The sequence below is a fragment of the Podarcis liolepis genome (genome assembly GCF_965112155.1).
Source record: "Podarcis liolepis genome assembly, chromosome: 10".
Taxonomy (NCBI): domain Eukaryota; kingdom Metazoa; phylum Chordata; class Lepidosauria; order Squamata; family Lacertidae; genus Podarcis; species Podarcis liolepis.
Genome location: NC_139562.1, coordinates 12,246,292 through 12,267,174, shown reverse-complemented (window position 1 = coordinate 12,267,174; position 20,883 = coordinate 12,246,292). Strand labels below are relative to the sequence as shown.

General features: G+C 46.5%; 2 protein-coding genes across 9 annotated transcripts in view; one reads left to right on the top strand and one right to left on the bottom strand.

The window, feature by feature from the left end:
- The window catches only part of IRAG2 (inositol 1,4,5-triphosphate receptor associated 2), a 62,859-nt gene extending 54,139 nt beyond the window's left edge, over positions 1 to 8,720 (top strand). The window contains exons 33-37 of the mRNA XM_083464292.1: positions 808 to 876; positions 968 to 1,029; positions 3,639 to 3,740; positions 6,227 to 6,328; positions 7,989 to 8,720. Coding sequence (XP_083320418.1) covers positions 808 to 876; positions 968 to 1,029; positions 3,639 to 3,740; positions 6,227 to 6,328; positions 7,989 to 8,232 — 579 coding nt within the window. The 3' untranslated portion in view covers positions 8,233 to 8,720. The remainder of the gene's footprint in view (positions 1 to 807; positions 877 to 967; positions 1,030 to 3,638; positions 3,741 to 6,226; positions 6,329 to 7,988) is intronic.
- LOC310686824 (GTPase KRas) overlaps positions 8,592 to 20,883 on the bottom strand; it is a 263,944-nt gene continuing 251,652 nt past the window's right edge. For all 8 annotated transcript variants that reach the window (XM_083461126.1, XM_083461120.1, XM_083461116.1 and 5 more), the window contains 6 exons: positions 18,998 to 19,161; positions 16,931 to 17,081; positions 14,544 to 14,758; positions 13,027 to 13,197; positions 10,847 to 10,960; positions 8,592 to 9,005 (listed from right to left, as the gene is read on the bottom strand). In XM_083461126.1, coding sequence (XP_083317252.1) covers positions 8,730 to 9,005; positions 10,847 to 10,960; positions 13,027 to 13,197; positions 14,544 to 14,758; positions 16,931 to 17,081; positions 18,998 to 19,161 — 1,091 coding nt within the window. In that variant the 3' untranslated portion in view covers positions 8,592 to 8,729. The remainder of the gene's footprint in view (positions 9,006 to 10,846; positions 10,961 to 13,026; positions 13,198 to 14,543; positions 14,759 to 16,930; positions 17,082 to 18,997; positions 19,162 to 20,883) is intronic.

The following is a 20,883-nucleotide window of genomic DNA, read 5'->3' as shown; positions in this document are numbered from 1 at the left end:
AGTCACTCTGGGCGGCTTCCAACAAAAGATTAAAAGCATCTACTAACTTAGGGCGCCCCAATTTTTCATAGTAAATGGTCTGCTATAATGCTTCAGCGTGGAAGCTGTGGACCGCACACTGCCATGTTGTGCGGGGAAGGGGGAGCAGGGTTAAAATTTCACACACACACCCTTCCCAAAGCCAACTAAGTGAAGTGCTGGGCTTTGGGAAGGAGATCCTAACACCCTCCCACCTCCTTCTCAAAGCTTGGAAAGCATTAACTAGGTTTGGGGAAGGAGGTGGGATTACTCTAGGACAAACATAGGTAAACTCAGCCCTCTGGATGTTTTGAGACTACAATTCCCACCATCCCTGACCACTGGTCCTGTTAGCTAGGGATCATGGGAGTTGTAGTCCCAAAACATCTGGAGGGCCGAGTTTGCCTATGCCTGCTCTAGGACCCTGTCAATTACCTCCTTTCCAAAGCCCAGCACCTTGCTTAACCAGCTTTGGGAAGCCAGTGGGAGGGCTGTGGCGAGGGGGGGAGGCTGTCAAATGTTGCCAAGGGCCGCACAAAAAGGACTCGGAGGTCCGTGCATTGGACCAGTCTGTACTAACTTGTACACATTTGTGAGACCAGGTACTCTTACACCGCTGAAGAGTTGCAGAAGGACATATTGAGATAAGAATATCAACAACGGCATCTATTCTTATATATTGCTAAGTTGTACTTGGTTCATGTGAGCGATACTTTTGCATAGAAAACCACAGGGCGTGTAAGCTCTCAAAGGCAGAACCCAACAAGCAGTGTCTCTTATTTTATGTAGCCTCCATCCCTACGCCGAGTTAGCATTGCAACCTTGCCTAGGAATACTGGAAATGCTGTTTTGCCGCTGGTATGTAGGCATTTTCCAGTACCGATCGTTTATTGCCATTGATGTATCGGATAAATACACGCTGAACTCTCCTCTCCTTTTTTCTCCAAAGGCCCAGTTAAATGAAACAGATGGAAGTGACAAAAGTGACAAATTCAACAGGCGCCCTAGTTGGTAAGAAAGGAGTTGGTGTGGTTGAAAGAGATGGATATGCACTGTGTGTGTTCACTAATACCTTAAAAATGTTTGGAATTCAAGTACCGTATTTTCCGGCATATAAGACGACTGGGTGTATAAGACGACCCCCAACTTTTCCAGTTAAAATACAGAGTTTGGGATATACTCGCCGTATAAGACTACCCCTCTTCCAACACACACCAAGTAATTTTTTTAAAAAACCAGTCTCCAGTCCGGCTTGGAAATCTACTCCACTTCCCAGTGTCCCAGGGGGCGGGCCTGGCATGGCCGGGTCCGTTTAAATGGAGGAGCGAGCCAGATGGCTTCCTCTTTGGCTCGCTTCCTCAATCGCTAGGACGTCGCTGAACTTCACTCGGTTATTGCTTTTGTCGGACCTGCTGAAGCATTTTGGGGGGAATTTTTACTTCTTTTGTTGAGCCGCTCTCGTGGAATTTGCTAGTGGTCTACTACCAGGAGCGGTTAGGGTCGTTCTGTTGCTGGTGATTGGGGGGGGGCTTCTGGGGCCAATTTCCAAGCATATTTCTGCTTCATTTAGAGAGCTTGATGTCCTCTGATTAAATTTGCTGTCATTTTGTCCTTTGGTGGGGAGTTGCTGCAGGAGCTGCTGCTGTAGCTGGTGTATAAGACGACCCCCGACTTTTGAGAAGATTTTCCTGGGTTAAAAAGTAGTCTTATACGCCAGAAAATACAGTACTTCAGTTCCCAGTACAGGCAGGAGCTATATTGTGAAACATGCTTCTGGGACACTAGCCTAGTGAACTGTATCTTAACCTGGACACCACCTATTGAGATGTCTTCATACTGGCCTTTTAAGCAGGTTCTAATGCAATGATTTGGAATATCAGGAAGAAGAACAATTTGCTCCTCTCTCTTCTGTGCTAAGAAAACTATTATTATTATTATTTAGCATTATTTGTTCAATTTACATACTGCCTTTTATCAAAAGATCCCAGGGCAGTGTGCAGCATTAAAAGCACATTACGGAACATCAGTGATAAAAGCATAGCAAAAAGTATACTGACAGGCAGCCTAATCATAAAATAGTTGTCGTAATAGCTACATTTCTGCAGGCCATAGATTATTTAAAGTGGCATGTTTTTGCCTGGCATCTAAAGATATATAATAACGGCGACAGGAGAACTTCTTTGGAAGAACAGTTTGAGGGAAATGTGCGTACAACCCATACATTTGTAAAAAATAACATTGCCTTGTGTTGGGAGGAAATAGCTGGTGCATATTAGTCAAAACCGGATACAAAATTGTGTGTTGGAGGAGAAAATAATGCTAAAATGCTTGTGAATTTTTGTTGATTTTTTTTTATATATATATATCACAAATTGCTGCAGAAAGATGGAGAACTTGATAGAAAAGAGAGAAGCTTGATTGATTTGTCCAACCAGTGTGGTGTAGTGGTTAAGAGCGGTAGTCTCGTAATCTGGGGAACCGGGTTCGCGTCTCCGCTCCTCCACATGCAGCTGCTGGGTGAATTGGGCCAGTCACACTTCTCTGAAGTCTCTCAGCCCCACTCACCTCACAGAGTGTTTGTTGTGGGGGAGGAAGGGAAAGGAGAATGTTAGCCGCTTTGAGACTCCTTAAAGGGAGTGAAAGGCGGGATATCAAATCCAAAACTCTTCTTCTCTTCTTCCAACCTTACCTGTGATTAACTGCCCCACAACACGTAGTTTAGCTTTCGTGTGATAAATCCATAATGTTCTGCATTGGGAAGTGTCTGGACTTTCTTACGCCGAAGGTATTCTGCATATATGGCAATGATCTGCTCCCAGGGCCGGATTTAGGTTTGATGAGACCCTAAGCTACTGAATGCAATGGGGCCCTTTATATGTCCAGCTGTCCTTTGTCAACAACAAATTGTCCCTGTTTTTTGTGCTGAATATATGCTATATGGTCATTTATGGACCTAATAGGTATGTAAAGCCATTTGCACATAACAAAATATGTATTTTATCGAAGTAATTGTTGAACTGAAATATAGTCAAGAAGTATATTAATAGTGAAATACAATAAAGAAGAGGTATATCAATAGTGAAATAATTATTAAGCTGTAACTTTAAATGATTTTTTTATATCATTATTGTTTTCATTTTATGAATCAATGGTCTCGTTAGTCAATAAAATTCATGTTAAATTGCTCTTTTGTAGGTTGTTTTTAAAAGTCTGGAACGGATTAATCCGTTTTGCATTGCTTTCTATGGGAAAGCCCACCTTGGTTTTGGAACGGACTTCCGGAAGGGATTAAGTTTGAGAACCAAGGTACCACTGTATATAGAAATGAGCAAACCAGTGACATTTTAGGGAGCAGGCTAGCAGGCGGGGCCCATTACTTACATCTTCAGAGCCTACACAACACAAAACAAAACACGGTTGCTGTGTGTGGGTTTTATTTTATTTGTTTTTTTATCTTATATTTTTGAAATCTACAACCAGGTTTGTTTTTCCTTTAAATTTTTTGGGGGCCTCCCAAGAGAGTGGGGCCCTAACCTATAGCTTGTTTAGCTTATACGTAAATCCGGCAGCGTCTGCTCTGCAAGGGCGAAGCAATTAGGTCTAATCTCTTCTTCCAACAGGGGCTTAATGGGAGCAAAGCAAGGCGAGAAGCGCCCTTTGTTGCAGAGGTACGTAAGCTCGCCTTCCTGGGCTGAGTCGGAGGAAGAGCACACTGAGCCCAAGTAAGTCTCTATGCTTCTTGCACATTCTGGCCCCAGAAGCCAATGTCAAAGTTGCACCTCATATGTTCCCCCCCCAAAGGTATTGCTTTCTGATGAATGGTGGTAAATTGTTTTCCTTCTAACTCCCTACCTGGAAAGCACCTGTGAATCTGGGGGTCACTGCTAAGTCTGGGGGAGGAGAAATTTGATTCAGTTCACATTTAAAGGCAAACCTTCCTAATTCGAAATTTGGACTTCTCCAAATTGTGCAATGCAGTTTCCCGGCTGTGTAATGGGCACAAAAATCTATATGGGAAAAGCATTTGTAGCAATGCTTATGTTAGTGAAGATAACATACAAAATGCACTGCATTAGGGGGAATTGGTTTACAGCGTCTAATAAGCAAAATCAAATGTGAAGTTGTGTCTATTAGAAGAAATTCACCGATGAGTTTTCGTGAGGACTTTTAAAAAAAAATTGTTGCAAACTGATGTGGAGTTCTGAAACTTAAAAAAGAGAAACGAAAATGGACAGATTGGTCCATTCAGAGTTGGATAACCTTGGTTTAAGCTATAGTTATACAGCACATTTGTGTGTGAGAGATGAAAGTTTCTGCGAGTTCCTTATATCAAGAGAACATCCAATGGAAATATCTCCCCATAAACCTCTTTCCAAAAGTTACACATGTCCAGAGAAGGTGATTGCAAGTACCTGAGATCCAGGTCCCTCTCTATAGTGGCCCCTTTTTTATCTTGCTCCCTTCCAAGCCAGCATATTTTAGTCCATTGCTTTATATTCACTTTAAAACAAAAAACAAGTTTTTAATGTTTGAAGTTTTATTCTGTTTTTAGTCCTCTGTTGGGAGCCACCCAGAGTGGCTGGGGAAACCCAGCCAGATGGGTGGGGTATAAATAATGAAAATTATTGTTTTTATTATTATTCAAAGCTTTTGTCTGCAAATAATAACATCCTCAAGGTCCCAGGCCTCAGAGAGGTTAGGCTGGCCTCAACTAGAGCCAGGGCCTTCTCGGCTGCGGCTCCAATCTGGTGGAATGCTCTGTCACAAGAGACTAGGGCCCTGCGGGACCTGACATCTTTCCGCAGGGCCTGCAAGACAGAGTTGTTCTGCCAGGCCTTTGGTCAGGGCGCAGCCTGACTCCCTCCTCTGGCAACCTGCACAGAATTTTGCTTAATTGGTTGCCATCAATTTGATTTTAATTAATTTTTATAATGCAATATTTTAGATTGTGTGACTATTTGACTGTTTGATTATTTGATTGTTGTTAGCCGCCCTGAGCCCGGCTTCGGCTGGGGAGGGCGGGATATAAATAAAATTATTATTATTATTATTATTATTATTATTATTATTATTATTATGGTGGTGGTGGTCTAGGATACTGTCTAGACCAGGGGTAGCCAACATAGTACTCTCTGGGCTCCAATTCCAAAGTTGGAAAATGCTGTTGGGCTTGAGTCTTGCTTGCAGGCTTCCCAGAGGCCTCTGTGAGAACAGGATGTGGCAATTGACCCTATTGAGTGTAGTGGTTCTTAACTCTTAAGTCAGTGGTCACAAACGGTGGGAACTCTAGTCCAACAGTATTTGGAGGTCACCAAGGTGGCAACCCCTGATCCGGACCATGATATCAAAGCTGTCTGTAGGTTTTCTCTTGTTGGTATTTGTAGTTGGCTGTACAATTTCAATTAAAGCTTAACTGCATGCTGTTGGACTGGGTTGTGTTTAATATCGTGAGCTGCCTTGGGGGCCAGTTTGGCTGGGGAAATAGATTAAAGCTGTAAGGATGATAATATTCTGGAGGGAAAGCGTTGGGAAGGAAATGTTGCAGAGGACTAGAAACTTTGCATTTGGCAAATCCCTCTTATGCCCTCCAGGAGTCTTGTGTAGCAACCCGAAGCACATAAGGTAGTTAATAATAATAATAATAATAATAAAATATTATTTATATCCTGCCCTCCCCAGCCAAAGCCGGGCTCAGAGCGGCTAACAACAGTAAAATAATACAGCATTCTAAAATCAATTCATTATAAAATCAGTTCAAATCAAACTGAGGGCAACCATTGGGCTAGAGTTCTGTGAAGAATGACCAAAGACAGGGGTCAGGGTGCGCCCTGACCAAAGGCCTGGTGGAACAGCTCTGTCTTGCAGGCCCTACAGAAAGATGTCAAGTCCCGCAGGGCCCTAGTCTCTTGTGACAGAGCGTTCCACCAGATCAGAGCCACAGCCAAAAAAGCCCTTGCTCTGGTTGAGGCCAGCCTAAGCTCCCTGTGGCCTAGGACCTCCAAGGGGTTTTTGTTTGAGGACCGTAAGGTCCTCTGTGGGACATACCAGGAGAGGCGGACCCGTAGATACAAGGGTCCTAGGCCCTATAGTTCCCCCTCATACGGTTGCAATGAAAAGTCTCGGCGCATTTGAGGGGCTAATCCTTTTGTCAAAGCAATGCATAATCTCGCCAGCCGGCGGCAGACTTACATGAAATTCTCCCTTACAGAAGCACTCCCTTGGAACCACTGGCTTCAGAGACGCGAGGAGGCAAAGCTTGGAAGCTGAGCGAAAAGGAAAGCAGCTCATCGAAATGGGGGCTGCACTCACTGTAAGTGGCAGAGGGCATGCTTGGAATTTGGGGGTTTTCAAGCGACTGAGTTGGTGGCAGCAAATAAAGGCAGCTCCTGAGCAGGGAGAGGGAGGAATTCAGCTCACATTGAAAGGTGAACATACACATGGTGTGGCCGGCGTTTGTTTCTGATGTCCATCGACATGGAAGAGATTTCCCATTGCCCACACAGATCCTTGGAGAGGTTAACAACGTTACATTGTTAAATTGTGGGGCTGTAATGTTAAGACACAGATCCTGACCCCCCCCCCTTCTTTTTGTTAGGATATTTCCGTTCCACCTTAAAAGGGAGCAGGATGTTTGTGTCACAGCCTGCGTATTTCCTGTTCACAGGATGTTTAAGTTTGCTGTTGCTTTCGTTCATAGTCTGTCGGAGACTCTGACGCAGAACAGTCATGTTTTTCCTTGTTCTGATCAATGCTGAATAAAGTCTGTAAATATGCTCTCCTGCTGTGCATCTTCTGCTGTGCATTATCTGCTGATAAAGAGTGTGCACGAGCCCTGGAATGTGGCAAGGTATTTCCAGGAAACTCGTGTCGCTAGAAGCTGCGTGACTACAGGGATCGATGGATCGTCCAGCAGCTGGCTTGGGGCCATGATGGACTATATCTCCCTGGCAGTATCCCAACACTTTTGTCCTCTGTCCCTTGCCTGCCTACCCATTTTGGTCCTCCTTGTGGCCCAACCCATTTCTGATGGCGGCTCAACCATCCTAAAACCAAAATTCCAAAAAGGGAAATTGGAGCACATTTCAGCAGGTCCTTGCTCCATGAATCCAATGAAGATCTTCAGATTCACTTTAGCACGTGTTGGAACACAACAAGTTGCAGCAAGTCTGGACTGCCTATGCTGTTGCCAATTGAGTCCTAGCATAAAGCACCAAAAGTCTCCTCCAAACATGCTTTTGTTGAATGGTCTCTTTAAATTTGAAGGTTCATTATTGTTCCACAAGATGTGTATTTCTTTAAGGGCCAGAGCAAATAACGTGACCTAGTTTTACAGCTGTGAAGCAGTATAGCAGGTGCTGTTAAGTTATGTTAATTAAGCTGTTGGGTATAGTATATAAAGAGCAGCACCTAGCTCTCTCTGTTCCCTGGTGGTCGGGTTGGTGGATGGGTCATGCTTATTGATATATTACAATTAATGTAAAAGGAGTTTTTGTTATTAAAACCTAGCTACAGTTATTTTAGGGACGCGGGTGGCGCTGTGGGTTAAACCACAGAGCCTAGGACTTGCCGATCAGAAGGTCGGCAGTTCGAATCCCCACGACGGGGTGAGCTCCCGTTGCTCGGTCCCTGCTCCTGCCAACCTAGCAGTTCGAAAGCACGTCAAAGTGCAAGTAGATAAATAGGTACCGCTCCGGCGGGAAGGTAAACGGCATTTCCGTGTGCTGCTCTGGTTCGCCAGAAGCGGCTTAATCATGTTGGCCACATGACCCAGAAGCTGTACGCCGGCTCCCTCAGCCAGTAAAGCGAGATGAGCGCCGCAACCCCAGAGTCGGTCACGACTGGACCTAATGGTCAGGGGTCCCCTTTTACCTTACAGTTATTTTGTGCTCCTTGTAATGTGTGGTCTCCCCAGCACGCCTTCTGCAGTGCAACTAGTCTGCAAATAGCCAACATCTTTTTCTTCCCTACAGGTATAGCAGATTCTTCTCTTGGGCTTCCTCTCTCCAGACTTCCATCTGCAGGACCAGCAAGACTCTCTTCGTCTCCATCTTTGCGGTGGTGCTCCTTGCTGTTCTTTCCACCTTCCTCCTGGGCTTCTCCTTCCAGAGGCCAGCAGAAGGAGCCCCTGTCGGGACAGGCGATGCTTGGACATCCATGCAGCAGCTGCTGTGGCCATATACCCGCCTCCAGCACCAAGCTCCACCTCCCGTATAATTCACTGGTGGGAGTTCAAGATGAGGTACCTTTCGGACATCAAGATGGGGAGCAGTCCTGCCATGTGGTTTTCAGTGGGCAGGTGCAAAGGGGTAGATAATATTTCAAGCTCTCTGAACTTTCAACATCATCCAAAGTCCCCATGCAGCTTACAGGTACAGCATTTTGATGTTTCTGGAGGCCCCGCCCTTGCAAGATATTTCCTGATAATTCAGTTCAAAACGAAACACAGTTTGATGCTTCTGAATTTTTAAAAATCTCTCTTCCCTCCCTCCCCCCAATCGTACCGAAGCTGCAAGATCTTAGGAAACATGTTTTAGGAAACACTTGGGAGTGAATATAGTTTGTCCACAAACAGCTTACAAAGTATGGTATTTATTTTTTTTCTGGAGGAAAAAATGCATCTGAAATGTTGAACCTATCGCAAACGTCAAGCTCTTATTTTATTGACAGGAGTGTCTTCGACTCAATAAAGTTCTTAAGCGGTACGTGGCTTCTCAAGAGTACGTTAGTAGCTTGGTAGAAAGCAGCAACTGGTACACAACGTCAATGAATAGATGGTGGGCCTGCCTAATTCTCTCCATTGCTTCTTCGCTGCCAAAGTCTTTGATCAGGTGGTAAAGGGTGGAGTGGAATTCCGTGTCCTCTGCTATGTTCTTTGAGAAGTTGTCGCTGTCCTCGGTGAGCTGGAGCCTCTGAGCTCTCTGCCCGTTAAACATCAGGAGGGCCCAGTCTTTATCCCATACTGGCTCTTTTGAAAGGTGTTCACAGATCTACCAACAGGACAGCCAGGAGTTGTTATAGCCAATAACCTGATGGGCTTGGAAGTAGTAATGTTTGTTTGTTTAGAAAAATGGGGGGCTGGAGGGTAGCACCAAAATCTTCCTTTTTCAGAAGGGCTAACCTGTGGGACAGGACGCGGGTGGCACTGTGGGTTAAACCACAGAGCCTAGGACTTGCCGATCACAAGGTCGGCGGTTCGAATCCCCGTGACGGGGTGAGCTCCCGTTGCTCGGTCCCTGCTCCTGCCCACCTAGCAGTTCAAAAGCACATCAAAGTGCAAGTAGATAAATAGGTACCGCTCCGACGGGAAGGTAAAGGGTGTTTCCATGTGCTGCTCTGGTTCGCCAGAAGCGGCTTAGTCATGCTGGCCACATGACCTGGAAGCTGTATGCCGGCTCCCTCGGCCAAAAAAGCGAAATGTGCGCTGCAACCCCAGAGTCAGCCCCGACTGGACCTAATGGTCAGGGGTCCCTTTACCTTTAACCTGTGGGACCCCAGCTCCCATTGGCCCCAGCCAGCATGGCCGACGGCTGGGAATAAGGGGGACTGCAGTCATCTGGAGGGGTTAGCCCTTGAGCTGGTGGTGTGTACAAGTCTGGTTTCAGTTGCTGAAGGCTGAAACAAGCTTTGCACACTCACTCTCTCTGCTAGGTTTCTGCACTGCCGTCCCCTAATCCCCACATTCTAGGCCAGGCAAAGGTAAACTCAGCCCTCCAGATGTTTTGGGACTACAATTCCCATTATCCCCAGCTAACAGGACCAGTGGTCAGGGATGATAGGAACTGTAGTCCCAAAACATCTGGAGGGCAGAGTTTGCCTATGCCTGTTCTGGGCAATGTCTCTTTTGAACACTTTCTATGGACTGATAAGCTTCCTCCTCGTGTGAACCCCTTAACCATCATTTCCCTGCAAAGCATTTTATATAGCCTGGCATCTTCCTCATTAGTGCTAACCAGGTTTGCTCTTGTAACCAACCTGAAAGTGCCTGGTTAATGTGAATTACAGCACTGATGCAGATATGTAATGCTATATAAAGGTAAAGGTACCCCTGACCATTAGGTCCAGTCATGGACGACTCTGGGGTTGCGCGCTCATCTCGCTCTATAGGCCGAGGGAGCCGGCATTTGTCTGCAGACAGCTTCCAGGTCATGTGGCCAGCATGACTAAGCCGCTTCTGGCAAACCAGAGCAGTGCACGGAAATGCCGTTTACCTTCCCGACGGAGCGGTACCTATTTATCTACTTGCACTTTGACACGCTTTTGAACTGCTAGGTTGGCAGGAGCTGGGACAGAGCAACGGGAGCTCACCCCATCGCGGGGATTTGAACTGCCGACCTTCTGATCGGCAAGTCCTAGGCTCTGTGGTTTAGACCATAGCGCCACCCGCATCCCTCACATAATGCTATATAACCATGGTTTAAACCAGTGTTTCCCAGACTTGGGTTTCCAGATGTTCTTGGACTCCCATCACCCCTAGCAAGCAAGACCAGTAGTCAGGGATGATGGGAATTGTAGTCCAAAAGCAGCTGGAGACCCAAGTTTGCTTTGCTTAACCCTGTGTTTCCCAGAGTGCAAAGGGGAAGCCAGGCACCATTCTGATCCCTGGTGCAGGGTTAGCACACTCACCATCAGCACTGGGTGTCTATGTCCAGATTCTGAGAGGGCCAAATGCCTCTACCAGGTGGTCTTCCCTGCCTGCCTTGCCCACCATCAATGGCTACCTAATTGCACAGGAGATGAGGGCAAAGCACATGAAAGCTGCCTGCTCCTGTTTGTAGAATGCAGGGAAGGAGTTTGAAAACGAAACCAAAGTAGCACAGCCCATACGTACCTTGAAGACCACATTTTCCTCTCCGCTCAGCAAGTTCCACTTGCTCCAGCTGAAGGCAAAGGAAGATGCGATGAGTGCCATTTGCTGGTAACTGGTGATTTCTGCTAAAAGTGTCTAAAAACAAGAAGATAGAAACAGAAGACTGAAACACCTCTCCACCTGAAAGCATTCAACATCGTCTCTCTTTAATGGAAGGTGGGATCTTGTGTTCTCGATGCCCCCAGATCAATAAAATAAATGTTGCCCATCTCTGTCAACATGCAGCACGCAAACACAAACCACCACCCTATGTTTACTTGTTATAACGGAACCAGGCAGAGGGCCTTCTTGGCAGTGGCACCCGCCCTGTGGAACACACTTGCACCAGATGTCAAAGAGAACAACAACTACCAGTCTTTTAGAAGACATCTGAAGGCAGCCCTGTTTAGGGAAGCTTTTAACGTTTGATGCATTACTGTATTTTAATATTTTGTTGGAAGCCGCCCAGAGTGGCTGGGAAAGCCCAGCCAGATGGGCGGGGTATAAATAATAAATTATTATTATAACATGTAAAGACAGGCTCCGGCGGATTGAGCAGACAAGACCAATAGTGGTTCCAGTGGTCAAGAGGGCGGTTTCTGTACATGCTGTAGAAGGAAGTCAAGGGCAGATGGGGCTCTTCAACCTGGGAAGGTAGCCCGTCTAGGAGAAGGAAAACTCTGACCCTAAACCTCCACTGCCTTTTAGGATATCTTTGGGAGAAGAAAAGGCTTGGGAGAAAACCCTATACAAATCCTGAGTGGAGTCCCTAAGACAGTTGGATGGTACACCACTTTCCAACAATTCCTGCATCCAGGCTGCTACTAAATATCTTGCTCTGCTTTCCTTTGGGTCACATCAGCGAGGCAGAGATGGGGGTCTTCTCATCTGGGCACCCAGGACCTCCATACACACTGCCTAGCCTTGCACCCCTGGGGAGGTCGCTACAGTTTGACTTCTCCCGTGGAGGTACACTCCATTGTCTCTCGAGACAGACAGATGCCAACAACATATAAAGGCAAGGAGGATGGGGCAGAGCTGCAGGAAGCTCTGGCCTTCCAGGTTTGGCTGGGCAACAATTCTAACCACCCTTGGATAATGGAGCCATGCTGGCTCAGGCTGATGGGGCTACAGAAATTCATATCTATCGTATTTTTTGCTCTATAAGACTCACTTTTCCCCTCCTAAGCAGTAAGGGGAAATGTGTGTGCGTCTTATGGAGTGAATGCAGGCTGCGCAGCTATCCCAGAAGCCAGAAAACCAAGAGGGATTGCTGCTTTCACTGCGTAGCGATCCTTCTTGCTGTTCAGGCTTCTGGGATTCAGAATGTTTTTTTTCTTGTTTTCCTCCTCCAAAAACTAGGTACGTCTTATGGTCTGGTGCGTCTTATAGAGCGAAAAAGACGGCAAGTTCTGTATTCTAGCACAGAATATATTTAAATATTGGGGGGGTTTCAATGCCCACATTTCTCAATGTATTTTATCCTAAAATACACCCTTCAAAATGCATTTGGTTCATTTTTTGTAAAATCCATTGCAAAATCCATTCTGAACACGAATCAGCTCAGATTGCTTCAGAATGCTGAATGGGTGCAAATCTCCATCTGTAGTTGAGAGTTTGCATAATTTCCAATGATAAAAGGTAAAGGTAAAGGGACCCCTGACCATTAGGTCTAGTCGTGACCGACTCTGGGATTGCGGTGCTCATCTTGCTTTATTAGCCAAGGGAGCCGGCGTACAGCTTCTGGGTCATGTGGCCAGCATGACTAAGCTGCTTCTGGCGAACCAGAGCAGTGCACGGAAACGCCGTTTACCTTCCTGCCGGAGCAGTACCTATTTATCTACTTGCACTTTGACGTGCTTTTGAACTGCTAGGTTGGCAGGAGCAGGGACCGAGCAACGGGAGCTCACCCCGTCACGGGAATTTGAACCGCCGACTTTCTGAGCCCTAGGCTCTGTGGTTTAACCCACAGCGATACTTTAGGCTAAAGTGCCTTCTCCACTCAAGTTTCGTTTTGACCTCCCTGGTCATCTATTTGGTAGCTCGGCTTTTTGTTTCCATTCACGCTTTTTGTACGCTGCCCTGGACGCTTCTGAAAAATGAGGCATTGCAACCAAAAGTAAAATATGAATGGGTGTAGACAGTTAGGCCTGGTCTCTTACCTTTCTGTTGATGGAGACGTACTTAGGAGAGTATTCCGCCGGGAAGATGTTCATTCCAGCCCTCTTCAGAGCAATGGTGAGAGCTAGCGGGCTCATCCACACCCCTCTCAGATCAGAAAGAAGAGTGGTGTCTTCCATGGTGGTGATTCCAGCTAACATACACTGATTGAGCTGCCTCCGGGAGCAAAGCAAGGGTTATCATCAGTTTGCTGCCATCATGCCGTAAACATCTGGCAGCCAATGCACACTTCTTCCTCTACCCTCCCAAATAGAAGATGGAAGGGCACTTTCCACCTTACAGCAGAGAAGGGTTACTTCTGGAGTATAGGGGAATATCGCACTGCCAGCCGGCAAATCTGTGGCATGCCCAGTGCTGTTAGACTCCAACTCCCATCAACCTGGCCACAGGTCACAGATGATAGGAGTTGCAGACAGGCAACATCTTGAAAGCCACCAATTCCACATTCCTGGCTATTCTCAGAGAGGAGCCGGTGTGCCACATCCTTCTCTCCCAGAGTCTCTGATGTGGGCATGGATGTAAACAAGCCCAAGACAGCAAATCAAATGGAGCAGATTGTTGTGGCACAGCGGCAAAAGCAGCTGAAAAATGCAGTGCCAGCCAATTCAGGACCCCTAACCGTAAAAAGTTACAGGTGGCCACCCTGTACCTAACTTTACATTGCAGATGTAAATAATAAATTTAAGAACCACTACGCGGGTGGCACTGTGGGTTAGACTGCTGTGGGCTTGCCGATCAGAAGGTCAGCAGTTCGAATCCCCGCAACGGGGTGAGCTCCCGTTGCTCGGTCCCTGCTCCTGCCAACCTAGCAGTTCGAAAGCATGCCAATGCAAGTAGATAAATAGATACCACTCCAGCTGGAAGGTAAATGGCGTTTCCGTGCCCCAGATTTGTCTGCTACTGGACCTAATGGTCAGGGGTCCGTTTACCTTTTACCAATCAGTATGCAGGGCAGATAGGATGCACATGTTGGCATCTATCTGCCAGGGAACCACAGGCCACTGGGAAGCTAAACTCTTGCAATCCCTCCCCTGATCACACACCTATTGGAGATTGTGCTTATTGGTTGGGAAATGTGCACAATTCCCCCTTTATTTTATTTTATTCATTTATTAAATTTGTTTGACACCCTTCCTTCATAGATCTCAGGACAGTTCACAACCTTATTGACAGATTATGGGCATGTTCTACATGAGGCCTGGTGAATGTGCACAATGGCCAGCTGTTATGCACATTAACCACTCAATGAACTGGGTAAGAAGTTGGGTAGAATTGTCCCTACACCTATTTTTCCTTGTATGGCCACAAGTAAAAGGGCTAGAGGAATTCTTTTTCTTAAAAGAAAAGAAAAGAAGGAAAGTTTTTATTTTTAAAAAGCTCTAAAAAGACCCCTGAAATATCCTGCAAACTCTACGGCCCTAAGTCCCATTGCATTGCGCAGGACTTCCTTCCTAGTTAACATACAGACGGAATTGGGCTACAGGATGTAGCTGCATACCTTGATTTGAATCTGCACCTCAGCGAAGGTGGTGAGGATGGTGAGGAAGGCTTCGTCAGTCCCATTGGGCCGGAGTTCCCAAGACTGGTAGGGCATGTTGAGGTGCGCATCCTGCATCAGCGTTACGGTGAAGAAGCCGTTCATTTTGAAAGCGATCTCTTTCTCTTGCATGTTGTACACCACATCCCCGATGTCGTCCGTTCTCCAATATTTCGCTTTCAAAGGAACAAAGGAAGAGGGTTTTGTCTGAGGAAGAGTGGTGCATGCTCTGGTTATCTCCCGCTTGGACTACTACAATGCGCTCTACGTGGGGCTACCTTTGAAGGTGACCCAGAAACTACAACTAATCCAGAATGTGGCAGCTAGACTGGTGACTGGGATTGGCCGCCAAGACCACATAACACCGGTCCTGAAAGACCTACATTGGCTCCCAGTACGTTTCCAGGCACAATTCAAAGTGTTGATACTGACCTTTAAAGCCCTAAACGGCCTCGGCCCAGTATACCTGAAGGAGCCTCTCCACCCCCATCGTTCTGCCCGTACGCTGAGGTCCAGCGCCGAGGGCCTTCTGGCGGTTCCCTCATTGCAAGAAGCAAAGCTACAGGGAACCAGGCAGAGGGCCTTCTTGGTAGTGGCGCCCGCCCTGTGGAACGCCCTCCCATCAGATGTCAAAGCAATAAACAACTACCTGACATTCAGAAGACATCTGAAGGCAGCCCTGTTCAGGGAAGTTTTTAATGTGTGACATTTTAGTGTATTTTTGGTCTCTGTGGAAGCCACCCAGAGTGGCTGGGGAAACCCAGCCAGATGGGTGGGGTACAAATAATAAATTATTATTATTATTATGGTACCCCAAAAGGCATGGAGTCACAGAGAGCATGTAGAAAGCTGCCTGATACCGCATCAGGTGTCTCATCCATCTAGCCCAGTAATGTCGGCTCAGACTGGCAGCAGCTCTCCGGGGGTCTCAGAGAGGTCTCACCTGAAACCTGTATTTTAGTGTTCCCCAGATGGGCAGGGTATAAATAATAAATTATTATTATTATTATTATTATTATTATTATTATTATTATTATTATTAACCAGGTCCTTTCAGCTTAGCAGTGGGCAAATGCCAACCTGGAGGCAAAACTGGACGGGGCACAGGTTCCAGCTTGGCCCACGAGGCCAATCCCCCACTCCCCAGCCCATCTGCCCTACATGTGACAGCAGGTGTGGGGCAGATAGAGTTATGGCTGCAAAGGATCGACCAAGAACTGTGCATTCTCAATTGCTCCTTTTGCAAGTGGGGCTTGCTGTCAATGCTGATTAGCAAGCCCTGCTTGGATCAAAGCTTACAGGAAGGCCAAAAGCACAAATACAACTTTGCACTGCTGGTCTGAATTCAAACTGGTGATGCAGAGGATATTATTCAGAAGGCAAAACATTACTCTGGGTCATCTGACATGGTTCTAATCTCGGCAACTGATGGGTGGGCAACCTTTAAAATGACCTGCAGGGGATGGGGTGGTCAGAATCCAGCCCACTGGCCAGAATTTGTTCCTCACCCCCGTTTTAGTTGGAGATCCCCCAGGACAGAAACTAGCAAAGCACGTTCTCTGCCATCCTTCCCTTCCCCCAAGATGTTCAGGACAAATGTTCCCCAATGTTGCACATCTGACGCCTGCCTGTGGCACATGCCATGCTGTTTCCTCTCCGCTGTTTGCTTATTCTGAAACGGTATACAGTGGTACCTCGGGTTAAGAACTTAATTCGTTCCGGAGGTCCATTCTTAACCTGAAACTGTTCTTAACCTGAAGCACCACTTTAGCTAATGGGGCCTCCTGCTGCCGCTGCTGCACGATTTCTGTTCTCATCCTGAAGCAAAGTTCTTAACCCGAGGTACTACTTCCGGGTTAGCGGAGTCTGTAACCTGAAGCGTCTGTAACCCGAGGTACCACTGTGTTTGTTTCTATCCTTTTAGCAAGGCATTCAAACGCACTGCAAAGTGTAGACAGAGGTTCTAGCTGTCTATCATCTTCACTTTACCAGGAATGCCTCTGGGTATCATTTGGAGTTCTGGTGGGGAGGTGGGCAGGAGGTGCTTAACCCTTTTCTTGGAGGTGTGCAACTCATGCTGATTTCTACACACACACACACAGAGAGAGAGAGAGAGAGAGAGAGAGAGGGAGGCCTATTTGTAACCTGCAAGGCAGCAGCTGGAGGTAAAAAATAATTGTATGGAGAAAGAGTGGCAGAGGAGAACTGACGGAGCGAGAAAGGGTTAAGCAATCCCGATCCGCCAGTTCTCCCCCTGCAAACGCTCTACCCCTCCATTGGCGTCACCAGGTAGATAAAGGCTGGAATTGAGCAACTGGTTGCATCATTCGCTTATGGACGTATCAAACCTTTGGCATCCCATCTTGCAATCAGAGGCTCTTCGAAAAAGATCACGCTGTCAAGCAGTCGGACTGTGAGCCCTACAGTCACGGAAGAAGGATCCTCGTTTTCGTCACATGTTGCCTCGTAGGGATAGATCTCCAAGCCTGTGTCCAGCACCTTTGGCAAGTAGCAGAGAAGACGCAACAGTCGTGTTTGTTAAGAATCACTCAGTCGTCTACAGTTGTCTTTCATTTTGCAGCGTGAAACATCATTGCGGTCTGAAAAATGGACCTATTTCACCCAGTGAGTCGGGCTCACTTCTGATTCGCATTCCCAAGCAACTGAATATATTTATTGGCTTGGAAGTATGAATTTCAGTAGCCTGAAGAGTCACCAACAGTTCCTGAAGTACAACATAGCAATCTATTGATTTGATACTTAATAATGATTTTGGGAAATGTGCTATAACTGGACTGTTCACAAAAAGACATAAAATCTGCCCCTTGAGAATTGAATCTCCAGTAAAGATTGTGAGTTAACTTTTAAATCCATTTGAGTTTAAGTAGGGTCCAATGCTTGATGTGAGGATCTATAGCTCAAAACATTTTTTTCTCTCCAGATCAAAACTTGAAGTCTAACTTCAACAGTTGGCTGCTGTCTACACAAAAAAGTTGGCTGCTGTCTACACAAAAATTGTAACAGCGCAATCTCAAAACCTTAATCCCAAAACTGCACCTTTATAATTTTCTGATTCTCTGCCATTTGGCCATCAGCTGTCTGTTGATGTGAGCCACTAAGAATTATCAGTCTTTGGGCTGCATCTTATATTACAATTTGTACGTTAGTGCGCATGCCAAAGTACAATATGTGAGCATTCAGATTTCTTCTTTTTGAAGTTACACATCAAGCATCAAGATCAAAACTTAAGCTGGAGTAGAACCTGAATTTTCCTCCTCTGCCAAATTTCATTTATGAATCGCTTCCCGTGAAGCCGCTTCACGATAACAGAACTGTGAAATCCACAATAAAAGGCATATATATAAACAAATCCTTCATATATAAACACGTTTTTTAAAAGAAAAATCTCATTTAAAACAATGAATTTCAAATCCAATGCAGATACCAAATGAGATTTAAAAAATCTCCACTTAAAAGGCTGCTTAAAAAGGAAGGTTTCCCAGCAGGCCTTGAAATGACAACAACAAAGATGGTGCCTGCCTGATACATAGTGGGAGGGAGTTTCAAAGGGTAAGGGGCCACCAGGTTAAAGGCCAAGTTCCTACATTGGGCACAACAGACCTTCTGATAAGGTGGCATCTGGAAGATTTCTTCTGCTGCAGAGTACAGGAGACCATCTTTTCGGTATCCTGGTCCCAAGCTGTATAGGAAGTTGAACACCAGTACCTTGAACTCATTCCTCTACCTGCCCACCTGGCTTGCTGCTCAGAGAGCAGTGTACTGGCTAACGGGAGCATGGCAGATGCCAGAGAAGAGGACTGAGGAGAAATATTAAGGGGAAATCCCTTTTTCTAGATTCCAAGTGTGCCAATAAAACATGAGAAGGGTGTCTAGAGACCTGCGGAGCAATGTTTGATCCATTAGCAAAATTGGAAGTTACTGGTCCTCATGGAGGGACGCGGGTGGTGCTGTGGGTTAAACCACAGAGCCGATCAGAAGGTCGGCGGTTTGAATCCCTGCAATGGGGTGAGCTCCCGTTACTCGGTCCCTGCTCCTGCCAACCTAGCAGTTCGAAAGCACGTCAAAGTGCAAGTAGATAAATAGGTACCGCTCTGGCGGGAAGGTAAACGGTGTTTCCATGCGCTGCTCTGGTTTGCCAGAAGTGGCTTAGTCATGCTGGCCACATGACCCGGAAGCTGTATGCCGGCTCCCACGGCCAGTAAAGCAAGATGAGCACCGCAACCCCAGAGTCGGCCACGACTAGACCTAATGGTCAGGGGTCCCTTTACCTTTTCCTAGTCCTCATGGATCTTCTCCCTTGCCTTCCACCCCCAACAACCCAGTGTCCAGGTGAGAAGGGCACTTTCAGCAAGCAAAGCACAATTCTACTCATTTCCTCTTCAGATGAAACTCACTTCCACCATGGTCCAGCCTTTGACGAGCTTGGCTTGAGGCGGGAGCTTCAGGGCATCGAAATGGTAAACGCCGCCCACCGGCATGAACTGGTTCAAATCCACGACGTGCTCTTCCAAAGGTTGGGATTCGCTGATGCCGATGATCCGCAGGGATGAGATGTGAACTGGGGGAGGAAAACCCCACACACTTTTAGTGTATGCAAGTTACGCATGCAGAGAAAAAGGACAAGGAAGGGTTGATTTGGGTGTGCCTGCCCCTACAGCTGGTCAAGCGTGAGTCAGCAAACTTGTGGGACTGAGTCAGCACAAAATAAAGTACACTGTAAATACCCTTCTATTTGTGGCAAGTTAGCTATAATCTGTGTTGGATAGCTACAGGGAGGACGTGTTAATGGAAAGACCTTTTATTATTGACCTTACTCAAACTGTCTGGGGCATGGGTAGGCAAACTAAGGGCCAGGGGCTGGATCTGGCCCAATCGCCTTCTAAATCCGGCCCACGGATGGTCTGGGAATCAGCGTGCTTTTACATGAGTAGAATGCGTCCGTTTATTTAAAATGCATCTCTGGGTTATTTGTGGGGGCTGCCTGATGTTTTTACGTGAATAGAATGTGTGCTTTTATTTAAAATGCATCTCTGGGTTATTTGTGGAGCAAAATATAGTCTGGCCCCCCACAAGGTCCGAGGGACAGGGGACCGGCCCCCTGCTGGAAAAGTTTGCTGACCCCTGGTTTGGCATGTTGAATGGGCACTCTGCATATGCCCCCAAGCCACACATCCACCTATGCTGTGGTTCTAATTGAAATTGGCCAGCCATTGTTCATTGTTCCCACTTCAAAACAGCCAACCTCCAACTGTGCACTATTTTGAGGTTATTGTTGGGGAGGGCAGCACTGGGAAAGCTGCTCTGTTTGGGTCCCAAGTTGATTCGGGCTTTATATACAAATAGAATCCTAGAAGTGTAGAATCAGAAGGGTCAATGAGTCGAACCCCCTGCAATGCAGAAATCACAGAGCGGAGAAGAAACACTGGCCATGTTTGGCACGATACATTGACAAAAACATTGTCTGCAAAGTATCAGTAAATATATTCCAGATACAGTCATAACTCGGAAGTCGAATGGAAGTCCGTTCGACTTCCAAAGCGTGGCGTCTGATTGGCTACTGGAAGCTCCAGCAGCCAATCAGAAGCTATGGAAGCTCCTTCGGACGTTCGGCTTCCAAAAGGACGTTTGAAAACCGGAACACTCACTTCCAGTTTTCGATCGTTTGAGAACCGAGGTACGATTGTATCAGAAATTATCAGCTGCAATGACTGAGTTAAAAAGGCAAACATTATTATTAATTACAATGGTACCTCAGGTTAAGAACTTAATTCGTTCTGGAGGTCCATTCTTAACCTGAAGCCCCACCACCTCGCGATTTCTGTTCTCATCCTGAAGCAAAGTTCTTAACCCGAGGTACTATTTCTGGGTTAGCGGAGCCTGTAACCTGAAGCATCTGTACCCTGAAGTGTCTGTAACCCGAGGTACCACTGTATTATTATTTATGCCCCATCCATCTGGTAGGGTTTCCCCAGCCACTTTGGGCAGCTTGCAGCATATATACAAACAAAGTAAAACATCAAGCATTAAAAACTTCCTGATACACGGTTGCCTTTAGATACCTTCTATAAGTTGTGTAGTTCTTTATCTCCTTGACATGTGAAGGGGGGGGGGGTGTTCCACAGGGACACCATCTCCTGGGGTCAAGGTATATTTAATTGATGCCAGGGACGATGGGGAACTGGAGTCCAGCAACACATGGGCCAGTCCTGGGACAGCTCAGTTGGTAGAGCATGAGACTTTTAATCTCAGGGTCGTGGGTTTGAGCCCCACATGGATGGGG